General features: G+C 47.1%; 1 protein-coding gene across 1 annotated transcript in view; it reads left to right on the forward strand.

Moving 5' to 3' along the window:
- The window catches only part of LOC129678417 (mitochondrial amidoxime-reducing component 1-like), a 19,986-nt gene extending 14,435 nt beyond the window's left edge, over nucleotides 1-5,551 (forward strand). The window contains exon 7 of the mRNA XM_055609188.1: nucleotides 4,511-5,551. Within this exon, the coding sequence (XP_055465163.1) occupies nucleotides 4,511-4,634 (124 nt within the window). The 3' untranslated portion in view covers nucleotides 4,635-5,551. The remainder of the gene's footprint in view (nucleotides 1-4,510) is intronic.
- Nucleotides 5,552-24,770: the final 19,219 nt, after the last annotated feature.

The raw sequence follows: 24,770 nt of genomic DNA on the forward strand, positions 1-24,770 counted from the left end.
ACACACACACACACACACACACACACACACACACACACACACACACATGCCTGGGGTCATGGATCTCCTGGAGCTGGAGCTACAGACATGGTGAGCTGCCATGTAGCTGCTGGGACTTGAACCTGGATCTCCTAGAGGAGCAGCCCATGCTCCTAAGCCCAGTTTCTTTATCTGTAACAACTTAATTTATAGGCACTCACAGGTGGAAGTAAAGCAGCTTGTGCCATTTTCAATAGGTGACCGAGTCCTGACCCCAGGCCTTCCACTTCTTGCTGTATCTGACACGTTTGAAAGCAGGAGAAGCCAAACGAACTTTCCATTCTTGAGGCGAGCTGCTTTCCATGACACCCAAACCAACCCCAACCAGGAGCCAGGAGTGGTGGCAGTGTCCACATGATGCTCCGTGGAGACAGACGAGAGGCCTCAGAGGGGGGGACCTAAGGCTTCCTAGGACTGTGATCTCCACGTGGGCTCTAGCCAGAGACCTTGCCTGGCCTCAGGCCTGGTCACTGACATGAGTAAACCAGTGCCACTCACACCGGCTCCTTACCAGTTCACAGCTTTACAGATGACATGTCTCCATTCACACGGCCATGTAGGGGTAGAGACATGTGGCTGGGGGAGGACGAGCTTGCTGATTTTTTTTTTTTTTTTCAGTGCTGGATGGAACTCAGAGCCTCAATCAAGTATGCTAGACTAGTGAACTATAATGTCCGGCCCAGAGACCTCTGTTTAGGCTGAATAACATGTCTCAGGGCCTCTTGCTTATCAGAGTAATTACATGTCCCATATGCTCTGAAATGAAATACAAGGGGAATTTTCTTTGAAATATAATTTTTTGCTCAGTGTGGGGCTATTAGTAGTCTCAGTACTTTGGAGTAAGTTCCAGGTCATTCTGAGCTACAAGTGTAATTTGATAACACCAACATAGTCTTCATATGTATTTATCCATCTACATATATATCAATTGATTGATTTATATAGATTATAGATAGATGCAGATGTAGATACAGATATATAGATAAAGACAGAAGATCCATTCATCAGGCAAGACTGATAGAAAAAGCTTGGTACACACCTCTTGCAATACCTAACTATGTCCACCAGGGGCCGCTGTTGGCCTCACTTGGTCTCTCACTGATACTCAGGAACTGTCCGGGCTAAAAATAGATGTGTGATTGGTTAGATCTCTGGATTCTTACCAGGCTTAGGGAGGAGGGTGGCTTCGGGATATGCAGATATAAGGAGTGGCAGCACCCTTGATAGAAGATGAGATAACTGAACTTCTGATCCTTCTGCTGGGCTTTGGTAGCAGACTAGCATTGAGATACTGGATTTTGGGCACGTGGGTTTTGCCTCGGAGATTCACTGCAGAGCAAGAGTCTCACATGTTCCCATTAAGTCTTATAGTAGGGTTGGAGTTCTGTGGGAAGTTCTTGATGTGTATGCAAGTATGTAAAAGGTATAGGAATCCCCAGAGCTAGGTATATGCCACAGTCCCACAGTACAGAGCATGGGAATAAGTTACACGAAGCCACATAAATGCTGTCTCTCCACCCTCCCCCCATGCCCAATGCCTCTTCTGTCACCTGGTGACCAAGGAAAGGCAAGTAGTAAGAGATGTGTGGGTTCATGAGCCCAAGGCTACTAGTGCAGGCATGCCACGAGGAGACACGTTAGCCAAACCGAGATAGCCAAGATTAGCAGCTTTATTCATCCCTCCATCCCTCAGTCTGTCCGTATATCCATCCATCCATCCATCCATCCATCCATCCATCCATCCATCCATCCATCCACTCTTCTTGGATGGCTACAGTGTACCAGGTTCTGGAGCAGGACTCAGGGCTACAGGAGCAAGCAGGCAAACACACTGTCATCGTACAGGCTGGGGAAGGATTGGGGGCTCCAGAGGAGACAAACTCAGCTCTTTGTTCTTTATTAATTGTTATTTTAAATAATAAACTTAACAACTTTGACAACTTTACACACTTATATAACATTCCGGTGCTATAGCTCAGGAGGTTGAGTGCTAGCCTAGCACTCACCTGTCCCAGGGAGGCTGGGACAGGTGAGTCCCAGATCTACATCTAACTCCCCAGCACCTCCTAAGCTGGGGGTGTGTGTGTGCAGTGTCCCACAGGCCCATTATCCTGGCAGGAGAGGATCGGAGTCCCAAGTCAGTTAGCCCTTGACCCACCTGGGGCACATGAGCCTCAACTCTGCTTCCTCAACAGGAAATTTAGATCTCTGTTGGTTGTGATAGCACAACCAGAAAAATATGCTGAAGAGGCAGAGGTAAGAAGACCATGAGATCAGGGCTAGCCTAGGCTGTGCCTTTTGTATATGGCCTTATGGCACATTTGGGATCGCATCTGTTTTTGGCAGCCATTTCCATTTTGAAGAGTGGTTAGTACCAGCTTTTTACAGTGTGTTGTTTTAAAGGGGAAGTGGAACAAAATCAATACTTTCAATACTTATGTTGAGGTTAGCCTAAGAGAGAAGCTGAAGCAAGCGTCCCTGGTGGAGAGATGAGGGCAGAGGGCCTTACTTTGACATTCCCACACTGTTCATGCAAATTCTCCACAGCTTCTTGAGTTTTCCGCCCGGCAAAGGCATATATGTCCCTCCACCCCCAGGGTCTTGCTATGTAGCCAGGTTGACCTTGAACTCCTCCTGCTGCCTGCTTTGGTCTCCTGAGTGCTGAGATGTTCATGTCTAGCTCACACTGTCTTTAAGAGTGTCATTTACTAACACTCTAATCCGCTCAACAAGCAATGTGGGCCAGAAGTGACTGACAAGGCCCAGAACTGGGTCTTGGATAAAGGGAATTGGACACACTTTGGCTTCCCCAGGTCATTCTGTCCCATAGAACAGACAGTTGTGTGACCTGAACCTATAGGACATAACATGGCAAGAGCAGAGAAATTAAGACACTGGAAATTGCTGCTGGCTCATGGGACTGTGGGCAGCCTCCCTGGGACAGGTGACATTTGAGCAGGGACTGGAGGGAAGGGTGGGGTTCTGCTTGAGGAATGGAGGAGTCTGTAAGCCAGGTAAAACAGCAGGGAATCCTGCAGTGCCCTGCCGGTGTGGTAAGTAGCAGGAGGGAAAGGTCTGAGAGAGCTGCCTGGGGCCAGGGCTTCGCAAGCCATGCAGGATTTGTGCAGTGTTATTCAATTTTTTTTAAAGAGTTATTTATTTTATGTATATGTTTTCATGCACAGAAGAAGAAGGAATCAGATCCTATTACAGATGGTTGTGAGCCACCATGCGGTTGCTGGGAATTGAACTCTCTGGAAGAACAGCCAGGGCTCTTAACCGCTGAGCCATCTCTCCAGCTCATGCAGTGTTACTCTATGCACTGGGGAGCCAGAAAGGGTTTCCTAGCTGAAGAATAATGAGATCAGAATAAAGTTAAGACAGTATGGGGCTGGAGAGGTGGCTCAGTGGCTAAAAGCACTAGCTGCTCTTCCAGAGGACCAGAGTTTGGTTCTCAGCACCCATTTTGGGCACAAATAACCCCCTGTACCCCCAGCTTCAATGCTCTTGAGAACCAATGCCCATTCTGGTGTCCTCAGCCACTGCACACTTTCAATGTGCCTATACACATGCAGAGAAACTCACATACACTCAAACAAAAACAAACAAGCCCTTTTCTTAAACAAACAAACAAAAAACAGTCATAGAGTAGTTTCCACAATAAGCTGCTGTGGAGGGAATGAAAAATGAAGAGGGCTGACTGAAAAGTTACTAAGTTCAACTTCCAGCTCAGCTCGGGCAGGTCAGCAGCAGGTCAGAACAAGGGGAGCGAGAAAAGAGGATCGAAATACAGGGACCTCTGGCCTGCACAACCATGGACTAAGAAGGAGAGATGTAACAGAAGGGGTGAGAGTCTGGCCAGGACCTTAGATCAGGCGACACATGTGGAGAACTGTAAGAGAGAAGGAAGATTACAGGCGCAGCACATGGAGGATCTTCTCTTTCCTTTTTTAATTTTTTATCTTTCCTTAAATTTAAAGCTATTTATTTATTTCCTTATTCGCTCACTTATTTAATGTGTGTGAGTGTTTCATCTGCTTCTCTTGGTGTGCCACATGTATGCGGTGCTGGCAGAGCCAGAAGGATAAATAGGATCATCATCTTAGAGCTGATGTGATTCGGCTGATGCCGTTATGAGCCTCTTGGTGTGGGTGCTGGGAACGCAACCCTGGTCCTCTGGAAGGGCATCCAGCACTCCTAACCACCGAGCCATCTCTCCAACCTCAAGCACCTATTTTTTTAATGCTGGAAAAGCCATGAGGGTATAGCTTTTGGCTCTTAATGGTGCTTCCATCTGGCTTGTCATTCTCTGCCTCTCCCTGGGGGGTGCTGGTCTGTTAGAACTGGCTGGACCCTGACTCTAGACACAGGCTGCCTGAATGCTTGGACACCTGTTCAGCCTGGACAAAGCCACATGGGGTCCAAGTTCTTCCTGTTCCCTGTGACTCACCAAAGTCTTTTCCTGTTGCAGTTACCGCCTGGGTGACCCTACGGAACAAACATTTTTTGGAAATTTACCCCTCTTTGGACAGTATTTTGCTCTGAAAAATCCAGGGACAGTCAAAGTGGGAGACCCTGTGTACCTTCTGAGTTAGTGATGGGAACTGTATGTTCTAGAAGAGCAGATGTCTCTTAAAAACGTATTTTTAAAACTGACATCACTTGAAATGGTTACTTGGATCTGTGATTTCCAAGTTCTTCTTTTAGATTCTCTTCTGTTTCACTATTTCCTGAGTCTAGCACACAAAGCAGAGAAATACAGATTTGCAAATTTAGCAGGTCCCATTAACTTTCTTGAAGAATGAAGGGATTATCAAGATGCCTTGTTTATAATTATGGAGAAATCCTCCTACTTCTGCACCCCTCGCCAAGACAGCTGATGTCTATCATCTCCCTCCCCTTCTTTTGGGAAAGAGAAGAAAAAAGAAGGAAGGCCGTGTAAGCCAGAAGAATGCTTTGCTACTCCTGAACATGGTGCAGACAATGGAAATTAAATATTTCTCCCAAGTAAAGTTGGAATGGCGACATTTCACTTTTCCCCTCAAACCCAGGGCTAGCCTTGAAGAGGGCTGAAAGAGTAAGCGCTGAAGATATTAATGTTCCACAGATTCTCCTGGATCTGATGTTGCTGCTTCCTAAACAGTGTCTGTGAAGATTTAATGGATCCTTTAACTCATGGAACAGCTCTGCAATGTCAGGGTGCAAAGCCAGATCCAGACTGGGTCTCAGCTCTGTGAAAAGCAAGGTGATGCCACTCTTGAGGCACAGTGTCAATGCACCCTATCAAAGGATTTAAAACCTTTCCTAGCTTATGGGGGCAAACAGTGACACCAGCGGGGGAGATACCGTTCCCTGGGTGTCTAAGGGTGAGATTTGATCTCGCCTACTGAAATGATGGCTCTCTTCTTAATGTAAGCAAAATGAAATGGCCTTAGGGGATATGACGCTGCCTGAGGAGGTGAATGGCAGTGCAGGTCTCCATGAGAAAAATTAAAAAAAGGAAAAAAGCAAACCTTGTGCCTCAGTTTAGTTTTCTGTTGTAGAAGCATCTCCAGCTGATGGAGGTGCCAGGGCACCCAAGTGCTCCATGTTTCCCTGCTCCAGGAAAGTGATTTTCGTTTACTAAATATTTGTGGTGTGTGTGTGTGTGTGTGTGTGTGTGTGTGTGTGTGTGTGTATGTGTGTGTATCAAGTGCCATGATACACAAGTTGAGGTTAGAGGACAATTTGCAGAAGTCAGTTCTCTTCTTCTACCATGTGAGACGTTGGGATCGGATTCAGCGTAGAATTTAAGGTCAGTAATTTGGAGAAGTCAAGGCTGCAGGTATTTGAGGGAGCTGGTTGCATCCACAATTAAGTGCGGAGAAAGAAATGAATGCACACATCCTCTCTTGCTTGATTGTGTTCAGCTAGATTTCTTCACTCTCATACAGTCCAGGATCCCTCTGCCCTGGGAATGGTGCTGCCCACAGGGGGCTGGGTCTTTTTGTATCAGTTAAGGCAGTCTCTCATTGATATGTCTACTGGCAAAGCCAATATAGGCAATGGCTCATTGAGACATTCCCAGCTGGTTCTAGGTTGTGTCAAGGTGACAAATCTAACCATTGTATACCCAGTCTGGGTTATGTGGTGAGCCCCTGCCCTTCATTTTATGTGTGTCTATTCGTGTGTAAAACTGTCAGGTGTCAATGTCAGGTGTCTTCCTACCTCTCCACCTTTTTCTTTTTCTTTCTTTCTTTCTTTCTTTCTTTCTTTCTTTCTTTCTTTCTTTCTTTCTTTTGAGAGAGAGGATTAATCTCACCATTTTTATTGGCTGACTGGCCAGTGAATCCCTGGGATCACCTGTTTCCATTTTCCCCTCCCCCCTGCCTGGAGGTACAGATGCACCTGACTTTTTACTGATGCTAAACATCTGAATTCAGATCCTCATCCTTGTATAGCAAGCACTGTACCCACAGAGTCAAGCCATACCTCCTGCCCCAAATCCGAGGGCTTCTGTTGAAGTCAGAGCATTTCCTCCTCCTCATCGAATCAACAAGTCCTACTCTGGACTGCTGTAAGTCAGGGACCACTTGGATTTGAGTTCTTTGAGATTGGCAGAGTGGTGCCCAGACACTGACATTGATGGGACCTCTTAACTGGAGTGTTGTTGCTTGTACACTCCTGAGCTGCAATTTTCCAGAGTGGAAGTCTGCATTTGAAGGAGGGTGAGGGTTAGGGGTATGCTCTTAAAAGGGAATGCCTTGGAACAATATGTCTGAGAAGCCCAGCATGCCTCAGTCTTCAAAGACAGACCAGCGCTGCTGAAGGCTCTGGAAAGGCCTTTGTAAAGACGTGCTTGTTTCATTTGGCCCTTTGAGAAATGCCATTCTGGTGTCTAGGAAAAGGTTGAGGCAGAGCTCAGGAGCTCCAGTCAACACAAGTGGTGCATTCATGGGAAGCATGAAGGAGATAAAGTGACGCCACCACAAACCCTCTACAACTCTGGCCTCATGACAATACCCAATAGCAGAGGTGCCCAAAGATGCCTTGTGGACACAAGAGGGAGGCCCTCTCTCCATCTGCTAACTTCATCTTTCTGCTGCAGGCCTTTTTATATTTTTACTTTATGTACATTGGTGTTTGACTGAAAGTATGTCTATGTGAGGTTGTTGGATCCCCTGGAACAGGAGTTACAGACCGTTGTGAGCTGCCATGTGGGTGCTGGGAATTGAACCTGCATCCTCTGGAAGAGCAGTCAGTGCTCTTAACCACTGAGCCATCTCCCCAGCCCTACTGCAGGTCTTCTTAACTATCTTTCTCTCTATCATCCATCCTCCATCTATATCTATCTATCTATCTATCTATCTATCTATCTATCTATCTATCTATCTATCTATCTATCTATCTATCTATCTATCTTTGAGGCCGTGTCTCATGTAGCCCACACTGGCGTCAGACTTGCTACAGAGCCAAGGATGCCTTGAGTTACAGGTGTGCACCACCACACCGAGCTGTATGCAGTGTCGAAGATCAAACCCAAGGCTTCATGCACTCTACCAACCAAGCCATATTCACCAGTCCCACATTAAGACAGCATTGTAAAGTACTTAATTTCAAACAAAAGGAAAAATAATCTCTCAGTACCACCAACTTCTTGAAATCTTTCTAATAAAAATGTGCCTGCTGTACCTCATTTGCTCTGACCATACACCCCTAAAAGTTGGGCCACAGCTTTGGCTACAACCCAAACACAACTCTGGCCAGACCAGTGGAGCCATCAGCTTCCATGCTATGTCCCAGATCAGAGACAGCAGTTAGCCCTGTTCATAGCATTCGTCTTCTTGGACAGCCTGTGGGTCCTGTTTCCTATCCACCTTCTCCTGAGGCCATTTTGGATGGGTGAGTCAATTTGGCCATTGACCAATGTAAAGCATTCACCCTTGGTGGTCCTCAGCCATGTGCCCTTCCCTCTCGGAGCATTCTACGCTGGGACTCCTAGTCTTGCAGCCTCCTATTCTTCCCCTTCACTCTCTTCTCTTTGCATCCCTGACCTTGGTCTTCAATAGTCCAATCCCCATCGAGCCTAATGGGTCCCGGGTCAAGCCTACCTTCTCTCACCCTCTTTAGGATTTTTTTTTCTGAGAGTCCTGTATATAAAGTATTGTCATAATTATCCCTGATTAATATTTTTGCACCTAGCAAAGTCCCAGGGTCTGGGCTGGGGAGGCTCATCTTCCAGATGGCTTCTCCAGCAATTAAAGTGACTTGTTAGTTGGAGGCCCGGGATGGCTGAGGGCAGCTGGAGAGCTGTCCTTTGCAAGCAGCTCTGGTTAACATCAACCAGGAAAGCTCTCTGTAAACACATGAATAATTGATTGTGCTGCACTCACATAGCTACCGCGGATCTGAGCCTGGATGACTCATTTGCGAGCCATCCCTGTCGTCTGGATGCCATAACACTGGAGGAATGATGACGGTTTCTTGGAGGTTCTTCTGTGGCCGGCGTAGCCAAGACGAAGACTGTAATGGTTTGTTATGATGACCTTTGCTATTCCATTAGGCTCAATTGCTTTAAAAAATGATGTGCGCGTACTTTAGAAACATTTTTACCCTTTACGTTGACCTGACATCATAGTTTATATTAGCAAATGTATTAATGACAGAGGAGTGTTTTCATGTCCCAAGGACAAGTTTTAACAACCATAATCTGCCCTCAGTCATCATAAATATAAATGTATTGGTCAAACAGACCTCGTTAATGTGGCCAAGATAAATGCAAGTCTATATTTTAAGGCAATGGAAGCCCTAGAGAATATGCGGAGCTTTTTGTGGGGCTTCGAGGTTCTGTATACTTGTTATCTGCAGGCTGAGAAAATTAACGTGTCCCCCCTTCTGGTTCTGCATCAGACAGATATAAATGTCTTAAGGATGTCGAGCGAGATTGTTCACATAGTTTCTGGACACCGTTAATGCCTGGCGGGGTGAATCTTAGTTCTTAAAGCTGTCTTCTCGCTCTGCTCACAGGGCTTTTAGAGAAAAAAAGAAAAGGTCCCAAGTCCTGGCAGCGGGCTACCCAACTGACATGTCTCTGAGTTCTATTGTGTCCCAGCTTTTTAATTACATTCTCCTCCCCGCTCTCCCGGTGTCTGCTTTCCTGGGAGATAGGACCTTCTGCTGTGGATGTATGTGTGCCTGACATCTTACCTCACACTGGTGGGTAAGCCACATGTGGGCAGTCAGTGTTCCGGTGTCATCTGGAGGCAGGACAGGAGGGACGCTGTGTTTCTATCCTTGTTACATCACACTCACAAGCTCTACACTTGAGTAGCCCTGTCTGTTCTGAGTTTCTTAGCTAGAAAACAAAATGGCATTTTGTTTTGAGCTGTGAGAAATGCTCAGAGCAGAGATGTCTCATGGAAAAGACTGTCCATAGGGCGAGTCTGTCTCCCTCTGATATGGTCAGCTTGGTGCCCTCACTAACACCTCGGTGGGCTGTGGTCACATAATGAGTGACAGGTGGACTCCTCAGTGAAAGATGTCGGCTCTTTTTCCTCTCAGAACAGTCTTCAAGAATGATTTTCCCCGACTGAATCTGCTATGTTGTTGTTGTTCTTAATGGCCCCAAACATTGGCCTTTAGGGTTTGATCTTGCCTCAAATAAGTTCTGTGGGACCAGGCTTTACATTACTTTCTAAACTTGGCCTATAATAATCTCTTTTAACCTTTTGATGGTTTAGAAACTGAGGCCTACACAGTATTTTCATAGTAGAGTTTTTCGTACTACACGAGAGGCAGAGACAACTCGGGTATCCCTGGACAGATGGGCAAGCAAACACAGGCACTCAGTATGATGTTATTCAGCCTTAAAGTCTAGCATGTGCTCAACATAGACAAACCTGACAGACATCTCACTACCGGGAAGAAACCAGCCGCACAGCATATCACGCAGTTCCATGTATATGAGTACTGAGTAGGCAAACTCAGACACACACAGAGAAAGGCAGCTTTGAGGGGCTGGAGAGAGCAGGGTGTGTCAACAGAGTGGGTTCAGGGCTCGAGTCTTACAGGTTGAAAGGGAATCTAGTGACTCATTGTAAAACAATGAGGAATGGTTCCTGCAGCAAATACTGTGCTCTGTGCATTTTGCTGGGATTTAAACATGCAAGAAGTGGAGGAGAAGAAGGAGAAGGTGGAGGAGGAGGACGAGGACAGTCAGGCCCTGAGCATCTTGCAGGTGAATTTAAACTCTAAGGCTCTCCTGGGAAAACACTGTACACTCCAACCTCTGGGAGAATCCAACCCTCTCCAGGCCCATGAAGAAATCTTCCCCCAGAGACTTAGGACTAAAGCAAAAGAAGTTGAGAATTAACATCTTTGAGTGATGCCTCCACAGAGACTGGGGTAATTAACCAAAGCTCTTCAGTTCTCTCCTCAGAAATGTGGTTCATATGGACAAGAGACTCCTTGGCATTAATGTTGGTAAAGTTTACATTCAGGTCTGGAGCCAATCTTTTTTCTTTTTTTGGCATTTTATTGTTAGGCCACATGTATAATACCACTTGATTTTCTTATTCAACCCTGGTAGATTGTGCTGGGCAATGCAGTTGGAGATAATTTGAGATGGGAGACAGATGAAGGAAGACAGTTCTCCATGACAGGAAGGCTTTTTTGGAACATTGCAGAGGAGTTTTAATTCAGAACATGGCTGGTCTGGCAGGAGATCACATCCAAAGACAGTCTAGGTTTGTGTGATCCAGCTGGAATACGAACACAAGTCTTTATTCCAGGAGACAGAGGCAAGTAGAACTGAGTTCAAGGCCAGCCTGATATATAACAAGTTTCAGGTAAAGAAAAGCTTAGGTCCAGGCATGGTAGTACATGCCTTTAATCCCAAACAATGAAGGTAAAGTTAATTTGTAGAAAGAAGCCCTTATATTTGAAAGTGATGTCTAGTTGAGTGGCAGAAAAAGTGACAAATCAGAGAAAGATTTGACAGAATAAGATACGCCCAACTCTCAGAAGAGGGAAGAGGAAAGGGAAGCTACTTAAGGGGCAATGCAGAGAGATGAGGCAGTTTTATCAGGAGAGTTTCACAGAGAGGGGTTGTAGACAGAATGAGCCAGAGAATGACTAGGAGCCGGAAGATTAGAGCAGATTGCTGGAGTTAGTTTGAGGCCAAGCAGAGCAATTCAGTGGTCAAGAGAGAAGCCAGATTGAATAAGTCAGCTGGGAGAGGAGTTTGAGCCAGAACAGCTGAATTGAACCAGCCAGCCCAGGACTCAGAAAGAACTAGATCAGATGAGCGTATTCAGAGGCTGAAAACATTCTAGGTCTAAGTTAGACTGTGTGGAGGTTAGAAGCTTCCAGGACTAGGTCTAGGTTAGCGGGCAGATGAAGTAATCCTCGGAGACAGCAAATTGAAACAAGCAAATAACATTTCCTTTTACAGACAGGCTGTTTTGTACTGCCATCTGAGGGCTTCACAGGAGAGCTATATTGGAGCCTAGACCAGGGCTGGTTCCCTCTGCGGCAATCTCCTGTGTTTGGTTAATTATATAATGATGAATTTAAAGAATACAACACTGAGCAACTTTTTTTAAAACTTCCATGTTGTTAGTTGTTCTTGTTAAGCATGTATACGTGGGGGTGTATTATCAGGGGTCCCGGGTCATCTTGTGGAGTTTCTCCCCTTTCACTTTCACATAGGCTCTGAGGATGGAACTCCTGTCAGGCAGGCTCCCACAGTGTGCTAGTTTGCATCTCCGCTGCTGTAATAAAACACTCTGATGAAAAGCAGCTGGGGAGGGAAGGGTTCCTTTGGCATACAGGTCACAGTTGGTCATCCTCGGAAGCCAGTGTGGGAACCTGGAGGCAAAGCCTGAAGCCGAGGCCACGGAGGAATACTGCTAACCCCGGGGAACTGCCCCATGGCTTGTTCACCCTTCTTTCTTATACAGCCCAGGACCACCGGCCTAGGGCTGGGCCCTCCCACATTAATCATCAATCAAGACAATACCCCACAGATGGGCTTTTGAAGGAGGCAATTCTTCAACTGAGGTTCCCTCTCCCTAGATAACTCTAATGTGTCAAATTGACAAAACCCAACCAAACAAAGAAACTAGCACACACAGCAAGTACCTCTGCCCACTGAGCCACCTCACTGGCCCCTAAAATTGAGAGATTTGGAGCAGGGGTGGTACCTGCGTGCAAGTGGCTTCAGCATCATCCTATTTATTCGTACTGTGCCCGAGTCTTTGTGACCTCTCATTCTAATCTGTGGAAGGTGATTGGTAAAGTTGGGAGTGGCATTGGTATAATATTCTTATGGCATGTACCCTTGCTCATCCAAATGCTGATTTCTCTACCCGGTAATTTCTCTACCAGGTAATTGAAACCATTACCTGGTTTCACTCTGGACATTGCATTGTGATGCTTATTCTGAGCATCACCTGTCTCAAGTTTGTGTAAACATGCCACCATTTGTTCTCTGTGATTGTCAATTAAACAACCAGCCAGTGCTGTGCAATGGAGAGAATAGGGTGAGAAATCCTGGTCCAGAGGGGAGGAGAAGGAAGCAAGTGGGAATAGGAGGAGAGCAGAGATCAGCAGGAGAGAACTTAGAACCACGTGGAGAGATGAACCGGACCTAAGATATGACTAAAAGCAAGTATAATGGGTTAAAATCTAAATGGTAGCAAACTATGCGGGTTTGGAGGTTTAGGATGGAGTAATCATTGCCCAGCATTGTGTTCTAGGTTAATTAAACAAGTCCTAGTCTCCGTATGATGATTTGGGTATAAAGCTGAATTAGAAATAACCGCTGCTTAACTAGAAGATAAATCAGTCGTAAACATTAATACCCACAACAGAGCGGCTAGGTCAGGTTCTTCTCATTCTCTCCCTATTCTTTCTGGGCTCTGCCCACCTCCTCAGTGACTGGGGATTCTGGTGACATTGGCTGAGGAAAGCCCTCCCACCGGGAGGGGGACTGCAGTTCTGTAGGGTTGCCTAAGGCTGGTGGGATGAAGCCCACACTGGGATTTGGTATCAGAAATCCCATTGTGTTTAACTTTCTGAACCACATCCTTAGCCTTCTTCCCTCCCTCCTTCCCCCTCTTCGTCTTCTCCCCCACTCTCTCCTCTGTCCCTCTTTCTTTTCTTCCTTTGCTCCCTGTCTTTTTGCAGTGCTGGATATTGAACTTGGGGTCTCTAGTTTGCACTGAGCTGCATTCCCACCCTTGGCTGGGCTTTTGTTAGTGAGAAGCAGGTAGTTTGATCTCAGTGAAACAAAACGATAACAGCAAATAAGTAAAACCCAAACCAAATGCAAGGAAAACCCTGTAGGTCTCCAATACTGCTGTGGTTTGAGTGAGAAATGTCCCCCATAAGAGGAAGTTTATGGGGGGTGTGGGCCTTGCTGAAGGAAGCACGCCACTGATGGGGGTGGGGCGGGAGGGGGCTTTGAGATTATATATTTATCCTACTTCCACTCGGCCTCTCTGCCTCAGGCTTACATTTGAAGGAGAGCTCTCAGCCAGGTGCGGTGGTGTTTACCTTTAATCCCAGCACTCAGGTGGCATAGGCAGGCAGTCTCTGAGTTTGAGGCCAGCCTAGTCTACAGAGCAAGTTTGGGACAGCCAGGGATACACAGATAAACTCTTGTCTCAAAAACAAAAACAAAACTCAACAACAACAAAACAAAACAAACAAACAAACAAACAAAGAAAATATAAGCCCAGCTTTCTGCTCCAGCCAGCAGGCCTATTTCGTGCTGTCATGTCTCCCCACTACGCTGGGCTCTCATTCCCCTAAAACTGTAAGAACAGATAAACTCTTCCTTATGTAAGTTGCCTTGGTCATGGGGTTTCATCACAGCAACAGGAAAGTAACTGATAAATAAAATATTTTTTGGACTTGCACTTGCTGTATTATTGTGTGTATTTAAAATATACATGGTGAAGCCTCACACGTGGCAGCCTGAGTGCAGAGATAAGAGGGCACCTCTGTGGGGTGAGCCCTCTCCTTCCACCCTCACATGGCTTCCCAAGATTGAAGTGAGGTCACTAGGATTGCTTCCCCCACCTCGCCCCCACAGCCCAACACACTCCAGTTGTATCCTGTATTTGCAAGAGGACCTGAAGTCTGAAGAGGGACCTGAAGTCTGGAGAGTGATGGAGGAAGGATGCTAGTCCCTGAAAATCTCCTTAGAGTTCCGTTCCACAAACTCCTCTTGTGTGTCTCACCGCTGTGGGTTTGAGGGGGTTAAATAATTTGCCCACGTGACACACGAGAGGCAAGGATCAGGACTTAAGGTTTTGACTTCCAGCAAGCCATGGCTATCCCTTCAAAGAGTGCAAGTGTTTTCAACGGGGAACAAGTCCCCCTCCCCCACCCCTAGCCTACATCCTTGCTTTTAAATACTTGCCTGCAGTTTCATGATAGACCGCAGAGCTTGGTGTATGTGGTAAGTGTCACACGTGTTTGGATCGCCCGGAACTCTTGTTTAAAGTGGTTGTTCATGTGTAAGGCTCTGAGTGGGTCCCAGCTGGTGGGTCTGCAGCGGGCCTTAGGAATCCACAGACCCCAAACGTCTTAAACTCTTACCCCTTCTCTGTACAGCAAATTCCAACCCTCCTCTACTCAACTGACAATAAAAAACATCCTCCGTAAAAAGGAAGCTAGCTGGAGTGATCAAGTCCAGCTCTCTAGAATGCGTCATGGCTAAGGAGGGGATGTGCCCACTTTGGGTGGTGGGCACGTCCTATGAGTCCACAGGAATTCAAACACCTCCCACAACCCCCACTTTGAGATGCTGGGAGCCTCACCTGTGCCCTCAAAGGGTGGAGGGGGGATGTGGCAAAACTCTAGAGGCCCCGGACCTCCCACAGAGTATCCACCCAAAGCAGCCAATAGCCCATCGTGAATCAACCCTAATCATTAAGGCTTGGGGCTTAACTAGCACGTACAAATTGCATACCATGAGCCTGTATGTGTGCACATTTGGGTAGGAGAATAAAGGAGAAAGGATGGTTCAGAATCAACCACGGACAGTTTCCATGGTTGTGTGTGTGTGGGAAGCAGCGTGGCCTTGCTTCTCCTCCTCTTTTTCCTGTTGCTTTCCTTAAGACAAAGTCAGGGTTCGGAATGCTGCTAAAGGCTGGCACATTCCCTGCCAGTGAGGGAGGGAAGGAGTGCGGAGAGAGTCCTGTCCTTCCTCCCCCTGCCTCCACCGTGCTCCACAGAAACGTGCAAAGATGAATTTCAGGCTTTGTCCAGAGCTCTAAAACCTTAAATCCTTCTAGAAAATAACCTGTCTCTCAGGAATCTGAGGTCCTCCCCGGGCTGTGGCCTGGCCATGCCATTGCCTGTGGCAACTTAAGTCGGAATAATAGGAGGATGTAATGAATCTGCAGGTATCTGCCCTGGTTTGTGAAGGGGCCAAACAGCATGACAAGAAGTCAGACGCTGCTCTAAACATGAAGCAGCACTTTCCCTCCGACTTGGGGCCTTGTGGCATTGAGCTTCTAAAAACTGTCTCTGTGCTCTTGATGCTTACTCTTATTCCTGCTAGATTTTCTTTTCTTTTCTTTTTTCTGAATGCAAGTGCTGAATAATAATGCTCCTGTTCAGCCAAGCTGAGTAGAGCAGCCCTTATTCCTTTATACGCTCTTTTCTCTCTCTCTCTCTCTCTCTCTCTCTCTCTGTGTGTGTGTGTGTGTGTATACAAATGAACACATGTATGTGTGGTTAGTGAGTGTGGCGGCCAGAAGCCAACCAACCTCCAGTGTCATCCTCAGCTGCTCTCCACAGTTTTAAAAAATCAAGTGCCAGAGGTCTCTCTCTCTCTCATACACACACAGACGCACACATGCAAACACACAAATACACACATACACACACGTGCACACATGCACACACACACACAACCTGCAGCTTGAGTTTGCCGTGGTTCTGAGCTGTCCCATAAGGTGGGAGCCGGGAACTGAACTGAGATCCTCTGTAGGAGCAGAGTGTGTGCTCTTACTATTGAATTGCCCCTCCTCCTTTTTTGAGACAAGGTCTCTCACTGACTTGGGGCTCACTGGTTCTGCTAGTCTAGTCCAGCTAACCGGTGACCCCAGAACCTCCCTGCCTCTACCTCCCCAGTGCTGCAGTGCTGTGGGAACACAAATGTGTGTCACCACCTCTAGCTTTCTTATGTGAACGCTGGGGTCCTAATGCAATGGTAGGCAATCTCTTTCCCTGCTGAGCCACAATCCACTCCTCCTGCCCACACCCACACCCATATCCTCACCCTCACCCACAGCCACAGCCACAGCCACACCCCACCCTGCATTCTGATTTCAAACCTAGGCTGTAATGTTCCTGAGAGAAGCTCTTGCTATGATCTTGAGTACCCCCCCCCCCCCACAAAGGGTGCCCTGCAGAAGGCTTGGTCCTCAGCCCGTGGTGCTACTTGGAGGCAATGGAGCCTTTAGGACATGGGGCCTAATGCGAGCAAGTTGGGATGTTGGAGGCGTACCTTGCAGGGTTACTGAGATGCTTACCCATTCTTCGCTCTCTTTGTTTCTTGGCTGTGAAGGGGGAAGCAGCTTCCTTCATCATCTGGCCCTGCCATTGTCTGCTCCCTTGTCGTTAGGCTGCAGACAATGGGGTAACTCGAAAATGTTGAGACCAAATAAACATTTTCTCTTGTTCATTTCTCTTGTTATTTAGTTTAGGTGTTTTTGTCCCAGGGACAAAGCCAACTCGTGCAAATTTCAAGGCAAGAAAGGTGTTTAAAAGGCAGCGAACTCAACATTGGATGAGTTCACCTTCTTTCTAAAAGAGTCTTTTTAAAAATATAATTTATTTATTTGTATTTATGTGCATTGGTGTTGTGCCTGCCTGAATATCTGTGTGTTGGTGTCAGACCTTGGAGCTGCAGACAGTTGCGAGCTGCCATGTGGGCACTGGGAAATGAACCCAGGCGCTTTGGAAGAGCAGTCACTGCTCTCAACCACCGAGCCATCTCTCTGGCCCTCTAAGGAAGCCCTTTAAGGAAGTGATGCTTTTCTCCTTTTCAAGACTTCAAGAGAAAGAGTTTCCATAGACACCAGAGGGGCAGCAGGTGGCAGAAGGGGAGGTGTGCCCGTCAAAGCAGAAGCATGGCAGTGCTGAGGAATGAGTATCAAAGCATCCTGGATTCATCTTTTGAAGACTCTGGCTGTGCTGTAGTCCCCCAGTCTGCCAGGACAGCTCTGGGCGACATCAGTCTGTGAACCCGTGCTGTTGGGTTTGGCTGAGCCCCCCTCTGCTTTGCTTGAATAAAAAGCTGACAGCAGGAGAGCTTTCGGGGCACAGGATGGCCCTCCAACTGTTCTAAGAGAACCCACAGGGCCTGTGCCTTGCTTTTGGTGTCTGGATGCATAGCCATGCTGCACTTCAGTTTTATAACTCTCGTGGATGCACACAAGGATGAGAAGAACAGCTCGGCTCACGCTCCGAGAGCCGAACACGGTGCTAGTTCTCTTTGCGTTGCTGCTCACGAATCATGTTTATGTGTGTAGTTGCCATCCATGCTTGCTTTTTGAAATAGGCTGTCATGTAGCCCAGGTTGGTCTTGAACTCACAATGTAACTAAAGACGACTCTGAACTCCAGATCTTCCTGCCTTTACCTCCTGAGTGCTGCCATTACAGGGATCACTTATTTGGGGCTGGGGCTTAAACCCAGGGCTTTGTGCAGACTCAGTGTGCTTATGTGTGTGTGTATGCGCGAACTTGGCACAAACTGGAGTCACCTGGAAGGAGGGAACCTCAATTGGGGAATTGTCCCCTTCAGATTGCTCTGTGAGCGAGTCTGTGGGGGGATTTTCATGATTAATGATTGAACGTGGGAAGGTCCAGCCCACTGTGGGTAGCGCCACCGCTGGGGAGAGGGGCCTGAGTTGTATGTCTAAGAAAGCCGGCTGAGAAAGACACAGGAGCAAGCCAGAGAGCAGCATCTGCCCATTGCAGTTTCTGCCTCCCCGTTCCTCGCCTTGAGCTCATGCTGATTTCCCTGGTGACCTGGGATGCGTGAGTCAATTGAGGCCTTTTCCTGCTCAGGTGGCTGTTGGTCACAGTGCTTATCCCAGCAATAGAAAGCAAACGAGGACATGAGGCAAACACTCCATCAGTGGAGTGCTCCCCTCAGCACCAAAATACGCTGTATTTTTATAATTAAGAAGTTAGACTGCAGGTGAAAATACAACCTTAAGATACTTGTGTACTTAATTTTAAAAGTATTCTAAAAAGACATTACTATTATGTTTGTGTATGGTATGTGTATGTTGTGCATATTCTCTCTCTCTCGTGCACACACACACACTTGAGTACGTGCCCATGTGCACCACGTATGGGTGTAGAGACCAGAGTCTACCCGTCAGGAGTTTGTCCCCTCCCACTGTGGGTTCTGGGCTTGGAAAACGTGTCCTTAGCAGTTTTACTGGCTAAGCCACCTCACCAGTCCTGATAGCCTTTTTCTAAGTGACCATTCAGAATACCGAAGGCACTCCATCCATCCTCAGAGCCACAGTGCCCAGCTCCCAGTCACTGACCACCGGAAGCATGCCTCACCCAAGCTGACACATGCTATAGGCACAACTGTACAGCAGTTTTCAAGGACTTCATATCAATGGGGTGTAAAATGCCACTGTAATTCCTTTTACTATGATTGCATGGTGAAATGCCATTAACTTGAATATGTGGAATTAAAGTAACTTATTGGAATTAATTCGATCTAGTCATTAGAGTTAAAGTTTGCTCTTCCTGTGGCGGTTACTGTTCGGCTGCGTTTGTGGGCACCGTGAAAGGAGAGTTAGCAGCCCTTCCCTTGACACTGACGGGAGGTCCTCCAGCCTGTGCGACACACCTCTTGGTAAGGCCACCTCACCTAACCTTGACTTTGAGGATGGGAATCACCCGTGCCATGAGCACAGGTTTTCTTTGGGGTGGTGAGATCTTCTGGGACTGAACAATGTTACTGGTTTGTTGTGGTATTGTGACTGTGTTATTAAGTGTGCCTAATGGTAGTTTTCAAGAACTTCAGATTCATTCATTTCTCACATTCGTAGTGTGTATCTATTGGTGGGCACTTGCTTGCCATGGCACGCCTGTGGGGTTGGAGGGCATTTCTGGGGAGTATGCTCTCTCCTTCTACCACCCGGGATCCAGGGGTTAAACTTAGGTTGTCAGGTCCCCCAACAGGCACCCTTACCTGCTAAGCCATCTCACAGGCCCCTTGTGAATTTTTTTAAGTCTTTTTTTTTTTTGGCTTAAGAGATCACAACATTTGACACGGGTCTCATTGTACTTCTGATATGCTACAGTCCTTGTTCAGGGGTAGACGGTGTGGTCTGGTGTGAACTCGGGGCTCTGGAAATGGGGGAAAATGGGAAGATAAACGTTGGGCTGCAGATGACGGGACAGGTTTGAGCTCGTTCCCCTTCCTTGGGAGACATGCTAACCCGGGTTTCAGTTTCCTGCCGGCTCCCCCTGGCCGGCCTATCAGGCTGCAGGCTCCTCGAGGCACCTTTGTCTGCTCATCTCGGTTCACCTGCACCCTCGGCACTTTACCCACAGCTGTGTGTCTTGCTCAGATGATCCTGTCCATGGTGATAAGGAGTCAGTGATCTTGGCAGTCAAAACCAAATATAACATCCTAGTCAGGCCTAAGGGGCTTGGTCTTCGGGTACTGAAGAGCAAAACAAGTTGGTCGTCTATCCCCTATGTCCCTGGAATTCTGCTTCTTAAGGTAACCCCCATAAGGCAAAACTGAGGTGTGGCTAGGACAGTTACCCAGGGTCGTGGCCGGGGTGGGGGTGGGGTGGCTGTGAGAGAGTGGGAAAAGGCTTCAGGCCTGGAAATTCTCTCATGTTATAGGCTTTTGGCTTGCCTCAGTGTGTCCGTGTTCAGGGGATGTTTTAAGCGTGTGAAGCTGTACGCTTTTCTGAATGCATGTTACACATCAACAAGAAATTAAATACTTGCCTGTGAGGTTTTTTTTTTTTTTTTCAAGTGAGAAGCCCTGGTGGTGAGGAGATGGGAGAAATGACCACAAGGGGGCACTGTGTCCCTCTCCTGCGGGTCCTCCCCAGGGCTTTTGGAGACTCCAACCACAGTCCTCACAGCAGAGACTTGTGGGTGAGGAACCCACCCTGGACAAGCCTCCTGAGTAACTTTTGTCTCCAGTGAGGCGTCCACACCAGAGAAACCCAGACAGAGCCGACTTTTTCTTTTAAGTTTTGATTTGGAGTGAAGTATTGCTCGCTGGGAAGCTCACTTGGTGGTCCGGTATGGGTTAGACACCTAAGGAATGTCGCATTCTTAGGAGAGAAATTAAGATGCCTGCCTCGCTGTAAATAGACACTCACGGGGAGATGGGGCAGTTCTGGAATGACCCGGGCCTGCTCTTATCACCGACGGAAATCCTGTGTGGCCGTAAATATGGCCCTCAGCAGAGCCTGGAGAAAAGATTATGGGAGCAGAGAGAGGAGCTGAGAATGCAAATGTGGGAGGTTATTGGCTAGATAGTGGCCAGGAAAACCAGGGGGTGGGGTAGGGGGGTACGGGGAGGGGGTTGCGCTGAAAGAGCATAAGAGGAAATGAGGGAGGAAGAATAAATAAAGGAGATAAGCGGGCTTCCTCCCTTGTTGTCCCTTTGCTTTGCATCCAGGGTTCTGGTCTTCCTGAGTCTTCTTCTGGAGACAATAGCCCAGAGCTCGACTTTGAGAAGCAAACCTCACTCCTGCTTCCCAACTTACCTGGCCCACTGTAAGAGGCCTCCATACGTGTGGTCAACCGCTGAGCATGTTTCCCTAGCCAGTGGACAGGGTCCCTAAGCTCAGGCTTGTGCCCCCAGTTCTTCAGGAACAAAAGCACAGTTTAAATTCCTGACCACCTCTGTCCCTCCAAAGGTACACACATGGCAGGCACCAGATGTTGCCTCATTGATGTTAATAATAGTATATAGCTGGATCTTGAGGAAGCGCTATTCCTAGTTGTCTGAGGAAGCGCCAGATTGACTTCCAGAGTGGTTGTACAAGTTTACATTCCCACCAGCAGTGGAGGAGGGTTCCCCTTTCTCCACACCTCTCCAGCATGTGTTGTCACTTGTGTTTTTGATCTTGGCCATTCTGATGGGTATAAGGTGAAATCTCAGGGTCGTTTTGATTTGCATTTCCCTAATGGCTAATGAGGTTGAACATTTCTTTAAGTGTTTTTCTGCCATTCAATATTCCTCTATTGAGAATTCTCTGTTTAGCTCTGTTCCCCATGTTTTAATTGGATTACTTGATTTGTTGCTTTTCAATTTCTTTAGTTCTTTATATATACTGGATATTAGCCCTCTGTCAGATAGAGGGTTGGTGAAGATTCTTTCCCAATCTGTAGGCAGTCGTTTTGTTTTGATGACGGTGTCCTGGTGTCCTTTGCTTTACAGAAGCTTTTCAGTTAGGAGCCTTCCACAAAGGGCTTCTGAAAGGCTCTGCCCTGCAGACTATCAAAGCAGATGTTGAGACTTATGGCCAAACTTTGGGCAGAATGCAAGGAATCTTATGTAAGAAGTGGGAAATAGTAAGATCTGAAGAGGACAGGAGCTCCACAAGGAGAGCAACAGAACCAAAAAAATTGAGCACAGGGGTCTTCCCTGAGACTGATACTCCAACCAAGTACCATGCATGGAGATAACCTAAGACCCCTGCACAGATATAGCCCATGGCAGTTCAGTATCCAAGTGGCCTCCATTGTAATGGGAACAGGGACTGCCTCTGACATGAACTGATTGAACTGCTCTCTGATCACCTCTCCCTGAGAGGGGAGCAGCCTTACCAGGCCACAGAGGAAGACAATGGAACCACTCTGATGAAACCTAATAGGCTAGGATCAGAAGGAAGAAAAAGAAATCCTCTCCTACCAGCGGACTTGGGGAGGGGCATGCATGGAGAAGGGGAAGGAAGGGAGGGGTTGGGACAGGAGGAGGGAGGGAACTAGAGGGGGTATACAAAGTAAATAAAGCATAATTAAAAATTAAATAAAATTAAAATAAAAAAAGAATAGCTAACAAAAAATAAACATTCTTTTAAGAAATAAATAAATAAATAATAGTGTCAGGTCCAGGGATGTGGCTCAGGGTAGAACTTGGCATGATGAGGGCTCTGAGTTCCATCTCCAGCACCAGAACCACAGAATCAGCAGACACCCAATGTTGTGGTGTGGAGAGCTTCTCCGGTCTTGGACAAGACCTGGAAATGATGTGTGGGGGTGCCCAACTGCTCCCTGGAAAAAGCTCCGAGTTCCAACAGCAACATCTCAGATTCAGCTGGCTCTCTGAGGCAGGTGAGGGGACTGGCAGGTGGCAAGGAGGGCAGCCTGGCCATGTTTGGGTTTGGAGGATCCTGGGAAACTGTTACTTTGATGAAGTCAATTGGCCTTAGCAACACCAAGAACCCACGCTCACCCAGGAGGGGAATGGGGCACTAAAAGGCCAAGCCACCCAAGGCTGGGCACCTGCCCTTTAATTCTGACTCTGGGACTCCCATCCCATCCAGGGACATATCTGTGCTTCTAAAGTTAACTCCCCAGTCGTGAACACACTGTTGTTTCTGCTTTGTTTTCTTTAATATGTACAGTGGTATTCTGCCTTCATGTGTGTCTGTCTGACGGTGTCAGGTCCCCTGCAACTGGAATTACAAACAGTTGTGAGCTGTGCCAGGAATTTAACTTGGGTCCTTTGAAAGAACAGCCAGTGCTCTTAACCACTGAGCCACCTCTCCAGCTCCCTAAATCACTTGTTTCAACCCATGTCAATGAATTCTGGGACTGCCTTTTAATGTGCACAACTCAATTTGGACATGGGATGTTCCAAGACAGTGCCTGTGGGATGAGGAAGCCAAGAGGTGAAAGCTTTTGACTGTTTATCTGTTTTCTGATTGGTCTCCATAAAGGATAGCATCTTAGAGGTGTTTGTTAAATTTTCATTGGTTACCAGCTGTGCTCCAGGTTGGTGCTAGTGATGGGCAAAGCAGACACAGACAAATGGAGCTTATGAGAGATCAAGAGAGAGAATTAAGCAATGAAATCCATAAATAGTTACTACCAGCTGGCTACCTGAAGCATGGGGCACCAAGAAGATATTTCAGCTGACCCTTAGGAGAAATGACCTCAGCCGGGTGAAGGTGTGGTGGTGTTGGGGTCAGAAGTAGAGGAGAGTGCTGCAAACAGTCTACACGTGTGTCCTCCACAGAAAGGGTCATGAGGCCATGTAGAGTCTGCTTATACCCAATTCAGCCCTGCTCCCTCATCCCAACACCTTCTTCTGGACTTCTGTGGAAAACTTCTTGGCTGGACATCCAGATGTGGCTAGATCATGGCCATCCCAGTGTGCACACTTTCTTAGCACACTTGTAAACCACTCCCCTTCCCACCCAAAGAGAGAAATGCTAAGAAAACACACACTCTGAATTTATTATAGTTACCATGACTCAGACAGGCTGAGGGCTAGAATTTGATGGCATTTTCCTAAGATTCCTTGGGGATTTGAAGGATTCTTTTCCCACCAGCCAGAGAAGGAGGATTACAAAAACACATTTCCTCTGGACAGAAGAAATCCCTGGATCCCAGGTTCGGGGATTTCAGCGGCTGAGGCTGCCCCACCCCTCACTGTGTCCCCACCCCTCACCCTGTCCCCACACCTGCCTCCCCCTTTATTCCTGTTGCTTCTCTAGTGCAGTAGTGGCCAAGGGGACAAGAAGTTGGTTGGAGTTTAGGATCTTGACTTTACCCCTTCACCAATATGCTGCCCATTTATTTATTTATGTATTTATTTATTTATTATTGAGAATTTAATACATGAGTGCTGTATTTACATCATTTCCATCCACCTTCTTCCCCTACTCCTTTCAAGTTCCTGACCTCTTCTTTCATGTAATTATTATTACATATATACAACATATGTATATATGCACACATATTTTTCCTACTGAGTCCCTTTAGTGTTGCCCGTATGTACATAGGCTAGAGCTGAACGCTTGACTTGGATACTCCAGATGAACAGGCTTGCTTCCTGTTGAGATTCAGCTTCTCCAGATGTGGAGAAGAGGCTAGACCACAGAGTGGGATTCTGTGTAGCTTTAACAGCCCTGGTCTTCACGGATGAAAACTCAGCCAAGAGGCAAAGATTCCGAGTCTCATCTGAAAAGCCAGGGTTGGTTGAAAGTCTCAGGGTGAGACTAGAACAAGCCTTCTTTCTCCTCAGATAACTTAGGCAGACCCAAAGCTGCGTCAGTAAAGGATCTACTATGTCCAGCCTACCCCCCTTTCCGGCATGGATCCATCTACCTTTACCCACTTATATTTCCACAAGCCCTTAAAGCAGGGGTCCTCCCTAATTTCCCAAATGAGCCTGTTATTCCCTACAAGGATTTCTACAAATGTCCAGACCAAGAATTTAATCTCCAAGATCCATAACATAAACCAGAGAAAATGTCTTGGGAAGGCCCTGAGAGACACTGAGGCCCATGGCCAGCTTGAGGTTCATGCATGATGTAAGGGAGTTGCTGTCTGCAAGCTAGAGAATTAAGAAGGCCAGCATTTTAGTGTGGTCTGGGTCTGAAGGTCTAAGAAACAGGTCAACATCTGAGGCAGAAGATAGAGAAGATGGAGAGATGGATGTCCCAGCTAAAACACACACACACACACACACACACACACACACACACACACACACACA

Source organism: Psammomys obesus, unplaced genomic scaffold, assembly GCF_907164565.1.
Source record: "Psammomys obesus unplaced genomic scaffold, mPsaObe1.curated_primary_1811, whole genome shotgun sequence".
Lineage (NCBI taxonomy): Eukaryota > Metazoa > Chordata > Mammalia > Rodentia > Muridae > Psammomys > Psammomys obesus.